Genomic DNA, 17,814 nt, shown 5'->3' on the forward strand with positions numbered 1-17,814 from the left:
GAGAACCAAACCAGCTTGAAAAGTCCAGACAGTAGATACTTGCAGACTGTCCATCAGGTTGGAGCTGAGACATACCGCACGTAGCTGACTGAGGACAAAGATGCGCTCGGCCCCGGTGGTCATGGGCCGGTAGGACATCTCAAAGAGGATGATCCCCAGGCTAAAAAGGTCAACTTTCTGATGGCACAGAGAGGGTAAAAAAAAAATCCAATGAGGTAAAACAGGAAGTGTACCGTGAAGCTGAATGCATAAAGTGTATCAGAGCAGAACTGTCAGTTTGACCTTTTACCTGGTTGTAGGTGGCTTTGGTGTTTCCTTGAACTTCTGGACTGACGTAGAGGGCGGTGCCAACCATACCAGTCATGTTCCCTGAAACTGACACAAAGTGTCAGAAAACAGCGTTATTATCATCATCATCAGACAACACAAACCAGCTGGTGCCACGTCACAAACGTTCAGTGTCTTTGCACCTGTGGGGTCGGGTTTGGGCAGCGCTGATGAGCCGCACTCATCCATGTCAAGATTACCGGCCGCCTGACAGACACAGACATTCATGGTGAACCAGGGTGGGGACTAAACAAGAGTGTCCAGAGGACTGATCTAGCTCACTCAACATGTGCCTCTGATGGAGGGGGGGGCTGAAAGTGATTCATACCATGTTGGCAGGATGGTCTGTAGCCAGGCCGAAGTCTCCGATCTTCACATGGTCCTGTGAGTCGAGGAAGATGTTGACCGGTTTCAAGTCCCTGTGAATCATCCCCTAATGGCATAACGATAAAAAGACATGATCAATCACAGCAGAGGGCAGAAGTGACAGTTACCATCATCTCTGTGTGTATTAAAAAAAAATCTCAAGTACTCTAAGAAATTTTCTGAAGTTTTGCGGATGAAGGATTGTTGGACCAGAGGAAGAGTTGATTCCTTTTTGAGGTCTTTATCTAACTTCTACTTCACTTTGTGGAAATAAGTTTTTCCATCTCTCAGATCCAGGTGACTCCCATTAGAATCTTTTCAAAGATAATCGGTGAACTTATCAGTGAGGGGGCGTGGTCTCCTTTCAGACAGGTCAAATCACCAGAGATACAAACAAAAATGATAAAACATTTCATCAGTTTCTGCCAGCTCCTCCCACACTTCCCTGTCCTCAGCCAAGTCATCCAAGTCTTCCAGGGGGATCCCAACGTGTTCCCAAGCCAGCTGGAAAATATAATCCCCCCAGCGTGTCCTGGGTCTTCCCCGGGGTCTCCGCCCAGATGGATGTGCCTGGAAGATCTCCTTAGAGAAACCACCAGGGGGCATCCTCACCAAATGACCGAACCACCTCAGCTTGTTCCTTTTTGATGCGAACGAGCAGCGGTTCTGCTCAGAGTCCTTCCCGGATAGTCAAGCCCCTCACCCTGTCCAGGAGTGTAAGCCCAGATACCCAACAGAGGAATCTAATTTGTGTTATATGGACCCACCCAGATGGAGGCAATGTTACTGAAAGGTAACAAGTTTTATCCTGTGTAACACTCACGGAAGGTGAATTTAAAGCAGTTTTAAAAAGGCTGATTGGGGGTAAAACAATCCAAAATAAATTTAAGCCATAATCAAATTACATACAAACAAATTATTTCTGGGTCAAATTACAATATCCATTCTGCAGGGTTATAAAATGACACGATGTTCACACACCTGTTCATGAATGTAAGCGAGACCATCCAGTATCTCTCTGAAGAGTCGCCATAACCGAGTGTGGTCCCGGTGCAGGCCATTATCTATGGTGTCCCTTAAAGTGCTTTTTTCACAGTACTCCATCTGACAGGAACACAAAGCATTTCATGTCCAGCAGAGACCTCTAGTGGTGACAAAAGGAGCAGGAAGCCTGTGCTCTTGGCCTTACTTGTATGTACAGATGATGTGCAATGATGAGCGACTGATCCGAGTCCTTCGCCTCATTCGGGTTGGTCCCTGGTCTTTTGCTTGGCTCCACCTAAGAAGGTAAGATGGTGAGTAGTAGAAAACTCTAACGAATAGGAACACACTGAGGTAACTAACCTGTGAGAGGTGCTCATTGCTTTCATCACCGTTGTCAAAGATGATGTCACTCCTGGAGTCACTGTCCAATGGCCTAAAGTGAATAAAAAAAACCTGTTCATTACAAAAGAATCACCAAAGAAAGCAAAATCATTTTCAGAGAAAAAAAACAGATGTCATACAGGACGTGGCGTGTTTCTGATCACGTCCTTCTATGTATGATTCTAAGTTTAGTTTTCTCTCACTGGTTCAGTTTGGTTTCCCAGAACTCTTCAGGTTTCTAAAAATGTTTACAGACAACCATTTGTAAATCAGTGTGCAGTTGTATGTATGTACACTGGTTCATATACATGTATGTTTGTTTGTGTTCATTATTTTGTTGTGGATTGTTTATTAAAGGACGGGTTCATAAAAATGTTTTTTTTTCCTGCTTTTTGTTGTTGTCTCAATGGAGAAAAAAAAATTGTACCTGTAAGTTTTTATATGAGTTTTATTTCTAAAATAAACCAATTCCAGACAAATGTTAACCTGACTTGCTGGTTGTGAGGATTATCGTTGGTTTACAGTTTGTGGTTAAGCCACTGATTTTACTCTCATCAAATCTTCCGTGTGACTGTCGTCTGATAAATCATGTTTTTAATATTTATGTAGTTAACGGTGCAGCAAAGGGTCACATAACACTACCGTTTAATGAGAAATTGTGGTTTTGATGGAGGGATCGTGCTCTGTGCATCGGGCACTTAGAACAAGAACTGAAATAAATCAACGATTTTGTTTCGAATGAAGCAATTACGATGCTCCGCTGCTCTCCTTCAGCATGCTGAAATGTTAAAACTTGGATGCACTGGCGAGTTGTTTGTTTGAATCTCTGGATGTGCAAACAGCCGTGTTTATGGAAGATGGAAACGAAGGCGCTCGTATTCTTCTCAGGCACGCTAGCCCAGTTAATGACTCGCTAACCCAGTTTGTGTCGGCACTTATTCACACAAAGACTGACATCACTATAAAGACTCAACGTGACCTTTGACATTTGTGTGCACACACGCTCGGGTATGATTCAAATGTCAGCTGCTTCATTCTCTGTGATGAGCAATAAACTACGCAGCTTCTTACAAAAAAGACGCGCAAAACACATCCTCTTCATCGTCATCCTCGTCCTCGCTGGAATGGTGCCTGGTGCACTTGGCACTGGAGGACCGCTCGTTGGACGTGGACCATTCCACTGAGCTAGACAGGGCTGGCGGCGGTGCGTTGTCCTCCACGTTGTCGGGGAGGCCGAGCTCATTGAGCCGCTGCAGAGGGGCGCCGCCCTCAGGCGGCTTGTCAGCTGTGCTGTGCGGCTCAGAGCTGTCCGTGGTGCTCAGCACTCCTGTGGAGGGCGACTCGTGCCGCTCGATCCACGCATTATAGTAGCGGACAATGTTCTCATGGTTGAGACGCGACAGCAGTGTCACCTCTCCTTTGATTCTTCGGAACTGCTTGCTGGTTGGATTGACTTGGATGCGCTTCACGGCATAGTAGCAACCATCAAGTTTATTCTGTACCTGGAGGACAAGTGGAAGAAACACTGTCATTAAGGATTCACGACACGTCACCTCCCTCAAGACAAGTGTGGAAACATTCCATCCTGCACCTTAATCACAGCTCCAAAGGCTCCTTTTCCAAGAAGCTGCAGCTCTTCAAACTCATTGAAGTAGCGTGAAAACTGCCGCTGCAGCCCGGAGCTGAAAGGAGCGTTGAGGGCATGGCTCCGTGGAATGACAGATGAAGCAAAGTCCACAGCTAAATCTGAGGAATGCCAAAAAAAAGGTCACTATTAGGCCCTGTGCGCCAAACAACCAGAAAACACAATGTAGAAGAAGCACAGAAGAAGAAACCTTTCCAGCCTGTTAGCATAGCATCTACAGGAAATGGACTTGTTGGTCTTCAAGACATTTTGACATTCGTTGACAGGAGGTCTTCAGTTTTGAAGACTAAGACTATGATTTTATATCTAATATAACACCTTTAAAGGGAGAGTGTCTCGATTATGAAACAAACAAGATTATTATAAGTTTCTTCAGCTTCATCAAAGTCTACTTTGTCTTCAAACGAGATCTGCAAGAGGCATAAATATCGCATATTAGACCCGACCAACTTAGGGAAGGTTTCTTGAGTCCCTCATCTTTCAGATGAAAGTAAATCACCCACCACTAAAATCATTCCAATATTTGCCCTTTTCCCCACTAGTTGGGGTTACTGTTGGTCACGAGTCATCAAACAGCAACTTCGATGATGAGATCCAACACTCCCTCATGTGTGCAGGAACTGCCTTCGCTCGGCTTCCCACCCATGTTTTCAGCAACACAGACCTTCGACATGAAACAAAACTTCTCACCTACAAAGCTGTTGTCATGCCAACCCTGCTGTAAGAATGACACCTGGACCAACTACCACCACCACCTGAAGACTCTCAAGCGATTCCACCAACACTGACTGAGGGGTACCCGCCACATCAGGTGGGAAGACTACCGTACCAACATCAGTGTCCTGGCTGAAGCCAAACTACAGAGCATAGAGTGTGTCATCATCAAGAACCAAATTCAGTGGGCGGGTCATGTCATTAGGACGGATGACAGCTAACTTCCCAAGCAGATATTCTACTCCCAGCTGAGAGAAGGAAAACGGTCCAAAGGTGGGCAGAAGAAACACTTCAAGAACCACGTGAAGCACAACCTCAAGAACTGCTTCATCGACTGGAAGACCTGGGAAGAACAAGTGAGGGACCAAGCCCACTGAGGAGCACTGAGCCAGACAGGACTGGAAGAGGAGAAGAGGACAAAGAGGGAGGAAAGAGAGCAACATCCTGAAAGGGCAGAAGCTTCCCACAGCAACCACATACAGTGTCACAACAGTGCATGTCAAGGCTGAGCCTGTTACTCTCTGCGTCCACCATCCCATCCGGGAATCAATCAAGAGACAATTATCCTCACCACAATAATGACAACGGTGCTGTACCAGACACTTATTTATGAAGGCGTTTCTAATGTTTTGCACATCACCTTCTGGGCTGGCGTCCTGGTACTGTGGTTGCATTTTTGGAGATGGAGGTTTCAGGAAAGAGTGATCCAAGAGCTGCTGTGCTGTCCAACGTTCGGCATCATTCAGGCAAACACACCTGTAACACACAGAGAGGTCACGCTGACCTCCCAGGCTTCCAAATAAAAATCAGCATCACGCTAATGAGTTCTGTTCAAGAGACAAAAAGTTAGACCGCAAAAGCATAGATGCAACTGTTTCAGCTTGATTCAAAAGCAAAAACACGACACACACGTTTAACATGAAATCTGTAAAGCAAAATATTTATCTGAACCAAGGGGGAACTTATTAAATAAATATTTCAGTAAGTAATATCCGTTATTCTTTAGTCAAGAAACACTAGAGATAAGTGAAGGTGGTTTTGTTTGGTCTTTACTTGGTGGGACTTTAAACAGAGTCACATACTTATGGAGGAAGTCCTGATAGTCTGCAGGCAGGCTGGTTGGTACTGTCACTGGATACTCCTTCACTTCTTTTCCTTGGCTCAGACCCAGCAGCATCAGACCCAGGCTCCACACATCCCCCTTTTTGCCCGTTTTCACCGGCATCGCTGTACCCTCAGAGAAGCGCACATGAGCTTGCTCAAAGATGTCTTCTTTGCAGATATCGGCTAATCTCTTCGACAAGCTGTAGTCTGTCAATCGAACATTGCCCTCAGAGTCCAGCAGCACACTGGAGGCCCCCAGCTGTTTGTGAACCACAGAGTTGGTGTGCAGATAGTCCAGAACGGCCAGTAACTGTGCCGCGTAATGGCACAGTTTGTCCAAAGAGACCTGCGTGCCGCTGGCGAGGCTTCGGTTCAAGTTGGTCCCAGCCACGTGCTCCACCAGCATGTTGACCACCAGGCAGTCGTCCTTCTCTGTGGAGCTCAGTGCCTTGTAGTGCACCAGGTTCTGATGCTTCAGCCTCAGCAGGGAGTTGAACTCACTCTCTGCCCCGTGGATCTACAGAGCAGATCAAACGCAACGTTACATTAAACAGGATTTTACTGCTCCTAAAAACAGGTGGACTGAGGTTGTAATCAGTGTTAAAGAAAACATCACGATGGCACCACAGACTCTAAATAAACAAAAAGAAAACAAACAAACCCAAATCTGTAAATCCTGGGTCTGAATTACAATCACCTCCTCTCTGAGGTGTTTTTTCTTCATTCGACCTTAACTCTGTGTTGTGTGTAACGGTGCTCGTGGAAGTGTTTTATCTGTGGACTTTCTTCAGACTTGGTGCTCAGTGGGTCATTCACCCTCTGAGGAACGGTGTGCAGGTGGAACAAGAGGACCAGTTGCCATTTATAGCACCAGGTTCTTTACAGGTTTGATCGGTAGTTACAACGTTGAGTGTAAATTATTAAAGATTTTCCTGAATGACAAGAAACAAGCTGACTGGCATGACACAAATGTGCAAAATAAATTAAAAGGGCAAAGTGGTAGGGCAAAGAGAGGGTTATGGGGGCTGGGTACAGGTCTGTGCAAACTGTCCAAAGACACTTCTAGAGGAAGGACAGGTGCAGCTGGGTATTACTGAAACAATGGCTCCATGGCTGTGGATGGTAGCAGCAAGTGAGGTGGAATAAAAACAGGGGTCCAAAAACTGAACCCTTAAAGCGCGCGCACCCCCCCCCACACACACACAAGGTGGTCAAAGGTCCAGTAGAATACAGACTGATGACTTTCTAGTTTCAATAAAAGAAATTAAGTAGTTTTAGTGAAACCATCGTGTGTCATGTTTCTTGTCACGTTATGTGGTAATATATGTCACAAGTTATAGACGCCAATGGACAGTGACCTTGTTTGACTTTTACTTTGCAAACCAAACATTCAGCACAGTCAAAACTATTCTATTTATTAATCCTATTAGCTCAACCAATAATTTGCACCACTTTTTTACCAAAATTGGAGCAACTTTTAACTTTTGAGCCCTGTACAAACTGAAATTGACCTGTGTCACAATTCTTGCTGTTTTTACCCCATAACATTCAGTCATAGTTAATCCAAACTATACCTTTTTGGAATCTTTATGATCAGACAAATAATGTGGTATACTTTTCAATATGACTGGATCATTTTTAAAATTTGGACTCCTGTGTAATTCTTCAATTGTCCCCTACGTGGTCACCTACTGAAAATTCAAGTGGCCAGGTGGTTTTCTTTTTCCCCCAAAAGAGTTACGTCTAAGCAGTATTTCTGCCAAATTTGGTGCTTATTTCACCATTTGAAAGATTCCTCTGTAAATATTCTGTTATCTGCTGCACAATTAGGGTTGAGCAGATTGTCTTCTGACAATTCGGAGACCTGGACCCAGTTTCATAAAGCACTCTAATCTTGTTTACTTGAATAAACTCACTTAGTTGACTAATTTTTTTTACGTTAGTTGTTGCACAAAGTTTCACGTTACCCGACTAAAGTTTTTAGCCTTGTACAGAGGAAGCTAACCTTATTTTAATCAACAAAACTTCAGTGTCATACCTCAAAAAATGGTGGTTATCATGTACCACCAGTTGATGGAACACTCAAGAGCATCCCTACATTATTCGTATTCCTTCAAAAGAGAGATTCCTCCACTTTTGGCCACGGTTGCAGTAGACAACTGTTGTGATGCATTTGTGACAGTTCTCACAAGAGCCACCGGGCTTCACTGTTATGACGAGCAACGTTGTGTGTACAAAACGTCTTGACAACGTGTAGAAGAAGAATTTGAAGAATGAAACTGCTAGGCTAAGAGCTAGGTATGTCATTCAAGTATCAAGTAGTCTTTATTAGCCCCTCAGGGGCAAACTGTTGTGCAGCCAGCAGTAGAACACATTCATACATACATAAACATAACCTTAAATATGGCATGAAAACTCACCAAACAGTAAACATAATAACACAATAATACGAAAACCTAGTTAAAAACCACTCATGTGATAGTGTTTAAAAATCTAGTGACAGTGGGAATAAAAGAGTTCATGTACCTATTGGTCTTACATGTCTTGGACATAAATCTACGACCAGATGGAAGCATTGTGAACTCAGGGTACAGGGGGTGACTGGGATCATCCAAGATCGACTGTTCGTATGAGTCTGTAAATGTTGTTAACGCCAATTAACGAAACAAGAGCAGCATAGTTGATGACAACGCCCAAACCGGAAGTAAACAAAACTGTCGCACATTGGAGCCATCTCATGGCAATGGCACAAGCAAGGCCTTTATGACCGTGAAAACCATCAACTAAGGTAAGACGCCCAATCTACAAGTTTAACAATCCATGTAAAATGATGATTAGACGGATAATGTTGGGTGACTAACTGTAGTCGACTACGAAATTTTAGCAGACTGAAATATTAAGCTGCTTTATGAAACCTGCCCTGGTTTGAGTATTTTTGACTGGCTTAGACCCCAGTTCACAAAAAGCACCACCTCTGAAGGGGGGGTTATCCCTAAGGTGTCATTATTTCTGTACTAGTTTCTGCAGTAGAAACACACAGAGTACATCGACAGACTCGAAATTAGTGCCTTAGTACCATATTAATCCCTCCATCCTTTTATCTAGGTCCACCTCAAAAGTATTCTATTCCAGGCCAGATTTTTTTTTTTTTTTTTACCAAATTTAAAGTCACTTCATGTGTCTAACAATCCTTAGAAATCAACAAATGGGTGAAAATTATCCCCCTTAGTTGACATGAAAGCAAATGATCTCCTCTTCTACTTGCCTGTTTCTTACAGTTCTCAATCTTGTTTTTTTCCTGGCTGGTGAAGAACTTTCCCATCTTCTTGCTCCAGCGTAGCGACCACTCATAGATCACAGCAAAGTCTCCAGAGTTCACCTCAAATCCATAATAAACATTCCGACCCAGCCTTTCACTCTCACCTGTCCATCACAGGAACAGTGTATAGAGTGTTTAAACAATGTCACCGAGGTGTGGAAATCCACAGTCATCAGCTCTTACCTATTTTCTTCCCTCTGTGGACGACAAGTTCTCCCAGAGTGCTGCTGCTGAAGTGAAGAAGCTCCTGCGTGTGATGGTTGTCTTCATTAAACGTGTCACGCCTGCAGAAACAAACAGCCCTGAAACATCTTTATCTGTGCTGAGAAAATTAACACATTATTGACACTTTCAAGATTAATATGAAAAAAAAAATGCTGCAGCTGATAAATTGGGACGTGGCTCAGACTCAAACCTTTCAATCACCCCTCATATTTCTGCTTCCAGTGGCTCATGACAGTGAATATCGTGTCCACTGGAGCCCCAACTAATTGGCCAAAATTAGCCTTCCAACAACAAAACTTTTGGTTGTTGGAATTAGTGTCATTCCATAGTTTGTCTAGCAGAGGGTGCACCAACATTATTGTTTACAATGCTGTCAAGCATGACTGGGACCCTATCACCCCTTGGTCACATTAGCTCCAAGAGACAGAAGCAACATGAACAGCTGCTGTTCATTTTCAGAGTCGGCACTTCACAGCAACAAGAGACAAGCGGTTGCAATAGCTTTTATTCAGAACTGTGAGGTGTAATAATGGTGCAATATCCCGTCGTGGACATTTTATATGTATAAAAGTGCTTTGTGTCTTTGAGGGTAGAATCTGTGCCATCATACTGTTAGAACCCGGAGCATGTGACTGTATTAGTGCCGAGTCAGCGTTTTGTTTACCTGTGGCGCGTATTCGAGGTAGTCCGTCGCCGGTTACCGGCTCCTTTCTTGGCTTCAGTCATTTCACATCCACCTGAGATGGGCGGGCTGTTTTCCGGCAAAGACTGAGCAGTCGCTTCATGTCCCATACTCTCCAGACGTTCCTATGAACGTGTAAACTTTGAAAACCGTGTTTACCGTTTAATCTTTTCTCTGTACAAATTTTTATTAAAAAGATACCAGTTTGGCCATTTCCTTTCTTCTTTTTTCTTCTCGTTTCTCTTCTTCTCTTCTTTGAATTTCAGCCATGATCTCCTTTTCCTAAACAAATTAAAGATCATCTTAGATGGCCTTTCTATGGACTGCATATGACCACAGACTTAAGTTTGACCACAATGGTCTCAAACAGCAACTACGTAGATGTCCTGCTCTAGCTTTGAATTTGCCAGAAGGCACATATAAGACTCAAACAGATTTTTTTCTTCTTTTTTTAACCATCTCTTTTCTCTGTCAGCTAGATCCCAGTCTGGACCTTTTATTTTTGTTTTAAACATCTACCATCTCCTCCTCCTGCCTGCGTCGCTGGTCCATCTTCTGCTGCTCCTCCAGAGCTCGTTTCTCCTGCTGCCGCTGCTGGTTTTTCAGCATCTCCTCGTGAAAAGACCTGGATGGAGGCTTGTTGTGTTCGCTCAGAAAGCCCTGGATATGGTCGGCTAACTCATAAATCATCACCTAGTGAATGCAGACATGTTTCTTAAAGATGCACAGTCGGGAAAATATCGGTATTGGACAATTAAAAACACATATGCAAATATAAAAATTTGCAGCAATAGAAACTGTCAGAAAATATGACATTTAGCGTGTAATTTCCCATTAAGAGTTTAAGAGTGGGTGTGACTTCAGCAACTTTTCATCATTTCCAACATCTTTAAAAAGACAGCATCTTTTAAAACTCACTAGCATTGCATAATGCAATGCTAATGGCTAATGTTAGCATGTGGGTACTATCTGTGTGTGCAGATGTGCACGTAACTGGTGCTCAGGTGTTTGTGTGTGCGCTACACGTCTGACTTCCAATATCACTCTGACACTTGTCACATTCAGAAGTATTCAGACGACACAGCCATTGTGGCTTGTGTTAAAAACAACCAGGAGGGTGAGTACAGAGACCTAATCACTGCTTTTTGTGACTGGAGTGACAAAAATTCACTCATTCTGAACATAAAAAAGACTAAAGAAATGATTATCAACTATGGCAAGAAAAAGACTTTTATGCAGCCAATAAACATCCATGGACAAGACATTGAGTGTGTGCACACATACAAATATCTCGGTGTCCATCTAGACAATAATCTGGATTGGAACTTCAACATTGACAGCCTCTATAAAAAGGGACTCACCAGGCTCTTTTTTCTGAGGAGGCTTAAGTCATATGATGTGTGTAACCAGTTGTTGTCTATGTTCTATCACTCTGATGTCGCGGCTGTCTTTTTCTTTGCTGTGGTGTGTTGGGGCGATAGTATCTCTGCCAGAAACTGCAAGAAGCTGGATAAGCTGGTTAAGAGGGCCCAGTCAGTGATCGGGGATCACTGGACACCGTGGGGGCAGCTGCGGAGAGGTGTATGAGGCAGAAGGTGCAGGAAGTCCTCAATAACAACAGACACCCTCTGCATGAGACTCTGTCCGTCCAGAGGAGTAATAGATCTGAGCGCTTCCTCTCCATTCGGTGTAGGATAGAGCACTTCAGGAGATCCTTCATTCCTGCTGCTATTCGAGCCCACAATGACTATCGCTGATTTAGCTGTGTGTGGAGGGGTTATGTTACTTTTTTTAAAACTACTTTTATATATTTATTGTCTTTTTGCCTTTTAAAACCGGATTTGCTACTGTTCGACAACTGAATTTCTCCATGAGGGGATTAATAAAGTATTTATCTATCTGTCTAAAAATACACGAGGCACAGCAGCTACTCTTGAGGAAAGCAACAACCATAGATTGAAGGAAAAACTCTTCCCTCTGTGGTTTCTGCTGCGCATCACTTATTTTTAGCAGACAAATACCTGCGCATCAGTTAGGTGCACACCTGTATGTATGTGCTTGGGTGGATTGGCCCCCTCAGAGCATGTAGTGTTGAGGAACCCAGCAACTGGAAAACAGCATGTACACGCCCATGTTTCGCCTGACAGCTGGTTACTTTAGAGAGGTAGGTATGGACCGGGTGTCCGCCTGGGTGGTTGCCATCCTGAACTCACAGTGGTTCTGCAGAGTGGTGGATGCAGTGATGTGCAGCAGCAGTGATCACAGACCTGAGCTGACCAATGAGGTTTTATCCCCAATATAAACACTTGTGTGAGGATTACCTCCGAGAACATCACGCAAACCTAATTCCAAGTACTGTGCGATTCCTGTGCCTCTCACCTGATCTGGATGTAATTACTGTCAATTTAAAAAGGTCAAAATTTGACCTTTGACTTCATTGTTTGCTTCCACTAACATGCTGCAGTGTACAGGTGAAATAAATGTTTATAGATTAGAGTATTTAGGTGTAGTCTGGACTACTGTGTAGTCCCATCGATATTCTTCAGGACCACAGCGCCATACTGACAGCTGCATAGAAATACAGTGCTGCGCGGGTGTAACCATTTTCTGTGTGTGTGTGACTGTGTCTGTGCACGTGTGACCGTGTCTATGCATGCTCACCTCCCCACATCGTGCAGCTGCCAGCTTGGTGAGTTCAAACTGGAGGTTCTGGAGGTTGTCGTTGGAGAGACCTTTGGCATTCTTCAGTTCCAGCACTGGAGGCCTGACAGACCACCAAGATACGGTGTTACCCAGAGTCAAATACCAGAACACAGCTAGAACTGATCCACAGTCAACAGGTTCTGTGTCACAGACCTCATTAAAAACTGTCCAATTCCACCACAGGTTCACAGAAAGGTTCAAGACAACATTTTGAACTTAATGAGTTTGATGGAAATGAAGTAGACCAGAAACAAAGTTAACAGAACCCGTAGCCCTGGGTTCAATTTAACCAGAGTGTGAGTGGGTTTAAAGCCACTTTCTTAGATTTGGGAGAAACAGAATATGATGACTAGGTGACAACTAACCAACAGAATAATTAATAAGTCAGTGCTGCATCCTGAGTGGGTACTCACACGTCAGGGTACATGGAGGGACATTGACCATGTAGGTCCACAGTCACGTAGCTCTCCTGTCTGTTATTGAGCCCTTTGGGCCGCAGGCAGAGGTACACCTCAGGGGATCTTTTAACCTGACAACAAAAATCAGCACATCAGCTTCTAAATTCATCAATTCAAACTTCTGTCAAAGAAAGACCCATCTTTAAACTCGGTAAAACTAAAATACTCGCCACCAACATGTTCCCACTAATTCCATAACGTGCACATGCTCATGCACATTTCACATGCAATTCATTCTTACAATGTTCTTACTACTGTACAATCAGTTGCGCGCGCGCGCACACACACACACACACACACACACACACACACACACACACACACACACACACACACACACACACACGTTTTCATTCATTCTGCGAGCATGTCCATGTTCCCTGCACGCCTGTGGGTGGGCAGGCATGCACACAAGCTTCAAAGCGAACCTCAATTTTTTAGTTGTGGAGATTTTTACTTTTTTTTAAACACACTCAAATATGCTCCATGCCTCCATAAGTGTGCACACTCTTTAAAGGAACATGGATTTGTAAGAGGTAGGGGGAAATTAGAGATTTTTTTTGTTTTTTGGGTGCATTCAGCACCATGGACAGGGCATACTTCCTTGTGCCATATCTGTGCTGCGATAGCGATGTCCCATTTAAACACGTTAATGTCGTCATTAATTAGTCCTAATTTAATAATAAGGATGTCCTCATTCACTTACACCCTTGCCACACATATTTTGGACATACTGTTTATGTTTGTCCAGATATATACACATACTCACAGAACACAGTCACTGTCCTCCGGTGCCTCCCTTTAAATACGCGTACATCTAGAATCGTCCCTGTCAGGGGTCATATGGTGCGTTCACTGCCCCCGGTGTCTCCCTTAAATACATCAAGAACCGTCCCTGTCAGGGGTCATATGGTGAGTTCACTGCCCCGTGCCTCCCTTTAACTACATCTAGAACCACCCCTGTCAGGGGTCATATGGTGCGTTCACTGCCCCATGTCTCCCTTTAAATACATCAAGAACCGTCCATGTCAGGGGTCATACGGTGCGTTCACGGCCCTCGGTGCCTCCCTTTAAATACATCTAGAACCGCCCATTGAGGGGTCATATGGTGCATTCACTGCCCCCGGTGTCTCCCTTTAAATACATCTACAACCGCCCCTTGAGGGGTCATATGGTGCGTTCACTGCCCCGTGCCTCCCTTTAACTACATCTAGAACCACCATTGTCAGGGGTCATATGGTGCGTTCACTGCCCCGTGCCTCCCTTTAAATACATCTAGAACCGCCCCTGTCAGGGGTCATATGGAGCGTTCACTGCCCCGTGCCTCCCTTTAAATACATCTAGAATAGTCCCTGTCAGGGGTCATATGGTGAGTTCATGCCCAGTGCCTCCCTTTAAATACATCAAGAACATTCCCTGTCAGGGGTCATATGGTGTGTTCACTGCCTCATGCCTCCCTTTAAATACATCTAGAACCGTCCCTGTCAGGGGTCATATGGAGCGTTCACTGCCCCGTGCCTCCCTTTAAATACATCTAGAATAGTCCCTGTCAGGGGTCACATGGTGCATTCACTGCCCTGTGCCTCCCTTTAACTACATCTAGAACCACCCCTGTCAGGGGTCATATGGAGCGTTCACTGCCCCGTGCCTCCCTTTAAATACATCAAGAACCACCCCTGTCAGGGGTCATATGGTGCGTTCACCGCCCCCGGTGTCTCCCTTTAAATACATCAAAAACCGCCCGTCAGGGGTCATATGGAGCGTTCACTGCCCCGTGCCTCCCTTTAAATACATCTAGAACCGCCCTTGTCAGGGGTCATATGGAGCGTTCACTGCCCAGTGCCTCCCTTTAAATACATCTAGAACCGCCCCTGTCAGGGGTCATATGGAGCGTTCACTGCCCAGTGCCTCCCTTTAAATACATCAAGAACATTCCCTGTCAGGGGTCATATGGTGTGTTCACTGCCTCGTGCCTCCCTTTAAATACATCTAGAACTGTCCCCGTCGGGGGTCATATGGAGCGTTCACTGCCCCGTGCCTCCCTTTAAATACATCTAGAATAGTCCCTGTCAGGGGTCATATGGTGCGCTCACTGCCCCGTGCCTCCCTTTAAATACATCTAGAATAGTCCCTGTCAGGGGTCATATGGTGCGCTCACTGCCCCGTGCCTCCCTTTAACTACATCTAGAGCCACCCCTGTCAGGGGTCATATGGTGCGTTCACTGCCCCGTTGCCTCCCTTTAAATACATCAAGAACCACCCCTGTCAGGGGTCATATGGTGCGTTCACCGCCCCCGGTGTCTCCCTTTAAATACATCAAAAACCGCCCCTGTCAGGGGTCATATGGAGCGTTCACTGCCCCGTGCCTCCCTTTAAATACATCTGGAACTGTCCCCGTCGGGGGTCATATGGAGCGTTCACTGCCCCGTGCCTGCCTTTAAATACATCTAGAATAGTCCCTGTCAGGGGTCATATGGTGAGTTCATGCCTAGTGCCTCCCTTTAAATACATCAAGAACATTCCCTGTCAGGGGTCATATGGTGTGTTCACTGCCTCGTGCCTCCCTTTAAATACATCTAGAACCGTCCATGTCAGGGGTCATATGGTGCGTTCACTGTCCTTGGTGCCTCCCTTTAACTACATCTAGAATCGTCCCTCTCAGGGGTCATATGGAGCGTTCACTGCCCCGTGCCTCCCTTTAAATACATCAAAACCGTTCCTGTCAGGGGTCATATGGTGCGTTCACTGCCCCCGGTGTCTCCCTTTAAATATATCAAGAACCGTCCCTGTCAGGGGTCATATGATGCGTTCACTGCCCCGTGCCTCCCTTTAACTACATCTGGAGCCACCCCTGTCAGGGGTCATATGGAGCGTTCACCGCCCCCGGTGTCTCCCTTTAAATAAGTCTAGAACCATATGGTGCGTTCACTGCCCCCAGTGTCTCCCTTTAAATACGTCAAGAACAGTCCCTGTCAGGGGTCATATGGTGCGTTTACAGCCCCGTGCCTCCCTTTAAATACATCTAGAACCATCCCTGTCAGGGGTCATATGGTGCGTTCACTGCCCCCGGTGTCTCCCTTTAAATAAGTCTAGAACCGCCCCTGTCAGGGGGTCATATGGTGCGTTCAGTGCCCCCAGTGTCTCCCTTTAAATACATCTAGAACCGCCCCTCCAGGGGTAACATGGGCGGTGCGTTCAGTTTCCCGATGAGTTTATGTTAGAAAGTAACATAAGCAGCTAACCTTCCACGGATCGTTGCCACGCAGATCGTGAAAATCATCTCCAAAAATCGAGGCCAGTGCTTCCAGTTCATGTTCTTGCTGCACCGTGTGCTCCTCTGAGCCCGCCGATCCGTTCATCCTCCTCCTGGGCTACATGACAGACGTCAGACCTGCTGCCTCTCAGCAAAACTAACTTTTAACATTTCCCTGCTCAACGCTCACTGTTAGCATGGCTGCTACCAACAACTGTATTCTTCTTCAATACTTTTACAGTAGGCAGCACGTTAGTGCCACCTACTGGACTTAAGTTAAGCACCGGTGTGGCCGCCATATTATGTAGGTAAACTTATACTGCTGTTACCTGAAAAAGAGCCACAAAAGCTGTTTCTCTGTCTTAAATTTATAATTTCGCTCATATCACTTTCAGAACATAATTAAAATGAATTGATTTGAACACAAAGGTAGAGCAATTTCGTCCTCTCATGTAAAAATACTTTATTTCAGTATTTCTTCGAGCCTGTGTACCATCCCTGGTCCCGTGACTAAATTTATGACTATATGTCAAGAATGGAAAGGAGCTGGATATGCAACCCCAGTCCACTGAAGGTTACTTCCCAAGCCACGACCGGTACTCATTTCCATCTGGGTGGACTGGGATGAGGCAGATGAAGTGTTCTGTCAAAAAAAAAAAAATACACACCTGGAATCCAACCACAGTCCAACTCATACCCCACCGAGCCACCTGCACCGCACCACATCTTCAGCTAATCGCATAGTACTTTGAATATTCTGGTTTAAATGCCATTTGGTCCTATATCCCATGAGCCACACCAGATATTGGTACCATCTTGGGTGAATAAATCTAAGGAGTACCAAAATGTTAATAGGATTAATATAAAATGTAATAGCCTTTCCATAGTGGTAGCTTTCTCAGTATTTTTAAAAAGTCCTTTTTTGCCCTATAGTGGCATTGCATAATGTACTACCATATTGTGCTATGTTCAAAACCCAGTGAACGTCAACTCAGTGACCTACGAGGAAAGACATTTAAAAGTTATTGTACAGCACCGGAGCCAAATAAATTGTTTTTGTTGTTGTTGTTTGGGGGGGGGTTGCAACTTTTTGTTGAAAATTTGATAAAAGCAGATCAGCTGGTCTGATGGCAGTCAACTTTTCCAGCTGCAGAGATCTGACAACATGCAGGGTGTCTGGATATAGCTAAAGGCTTTAATGAATAACAAAGACCACTAACAGTATCACTGCAAATGTCATAGCATCTTCCCTGTGAATAAGGCTCTCCACTAGATGCTTTCCAAATGTGCTGGTGCTAAACCTGAAAAACTCAGCTTTAGAAGATCATCCAGACAGCCACCAACTATATCAATTGTGTATGACAAAATTTGAATTTTTTTTTCCAACAAGTCAAGCAAGTATCTCAAAGGACAGAAAACGATTGTAGATTCTTCAGAGGAAGAAACTAATGACTGCCTACTCCACGCTCTTCGTGCAGCAGACTCCGGTGAGTACAAGATCATTATTGTTACTGCTGTAGACACAGACATCCTGATTCTGTGCCAGATGTGGAAAAGTCGAGTCCAGTCAACTCCCTCCTTGTCAGGATTGTCTGTTCATGCATGTCCACCATGTTGTAAACTATCAAACTGCCATCTGGAGGAGACTACTGC

At 44.8% G+C, this 17,814-nt stretch overlaps 1 protein-coding gene across 2 annotated transcripts in view; it reads right to left on the minus strand.

The window, feature by feature from the left end:
* eif2ak4 (eukaryotic translation initiation factor 2 alpha kinase 4) overlaps positions 1 to 16,384 on the minus strand; it is a 39,266-nt gene extending 22,882 nt beyond the window's left edge. The window contains exons 1-19 of one of the 2 annotated variants that reach the window (XM_034195370.1): positions 16,151 to 16,384; positions 12,864 to 12,979; positions 12,409 to 12,511; positions 10,267 to 10,440; positions 9,949 to 10,029; positions 9,730 to 9,872; positions 9,024 to 9,124; positions 8,787 to 8,944; positions 5,500 to 6,038; positions 5,058 to 5,173; positions 3,650 to 3,804; positions 3,130 to 3,560; positions 2,038 to 2,110; positions 1,883 to 1,972; positions 1,675 to 1,797; positions 656 to 760; positions 471 to 534; positions 290 to 375; positions 76 to 177 (exon numbers count right to left, since the gene is read on the minus strand). In XM_034195370.1, the coding sequence (XP_034051261.1) occupies positions 76 to 177; positions 290 to 375; positions 471 to 534; positions 656 to 760; positions 1,675 to 1,797; positions 1,883 to 1,972; positions 2,038 to 2,110; positions 3,130 to 3,560; positions 3,650 to 3,804; positions 5,058 to 5,173; positions 5,500 to 6,038; positions 8,787 to 8,944; positions 9,024 to 9,124; positions 9,730 to 9,872; positions 9,949 to 10,029; positions 10,267 to 10,440; positions 12,409 to 12,511; positions 12,864 to 12,979; positions 16,151 to 16,267 (2,877 nt within the window). In that variant the 5' untranslated portion in view covers positions 16,268 to 16,384. The remainder of the gene's footprint in view (positions 1 to 75; positions 178 to 289; positions 376 to 470; positions 535 to 655; positions 761 to 1,674; positions 1,798 to 1,882; positions 1,973 to 2,037; positions 2,111 to 3,129; positions 3,561 to 3,649; positions 3,805 to 5,057; positions 5,174 to 5,499; positions 6,039 to 8,786; positions 8,945 to 9,023; positions 9,125 to 9,729; positions 9,873 to 9,948; positions 10,030 to 10,266; positions 10,441 to 12,408; positions 12,512 to 12,863; positions 12,980 to 16,150) is intronic. The other variant, XM_034195371.1, reaches the window with a different exon arrangement.
* Positions 16,385 to 17,814: the final 1,430 nt, after the last annotated feature.

Source organism: Thalassophryne amazonica, chromosome 19 (assembly GCF_902500255.1).
Source record: "Thalassophryne amazonica chromosome 19, fThaAma1.1, whole genome shotgun sequence".
NCBI lineage: Eukaryota > Metazoa > Chordata > Actinopteri > Batrachoidiformes > Batrachoididae > Thalassophryne > Thalassophryne amazonica.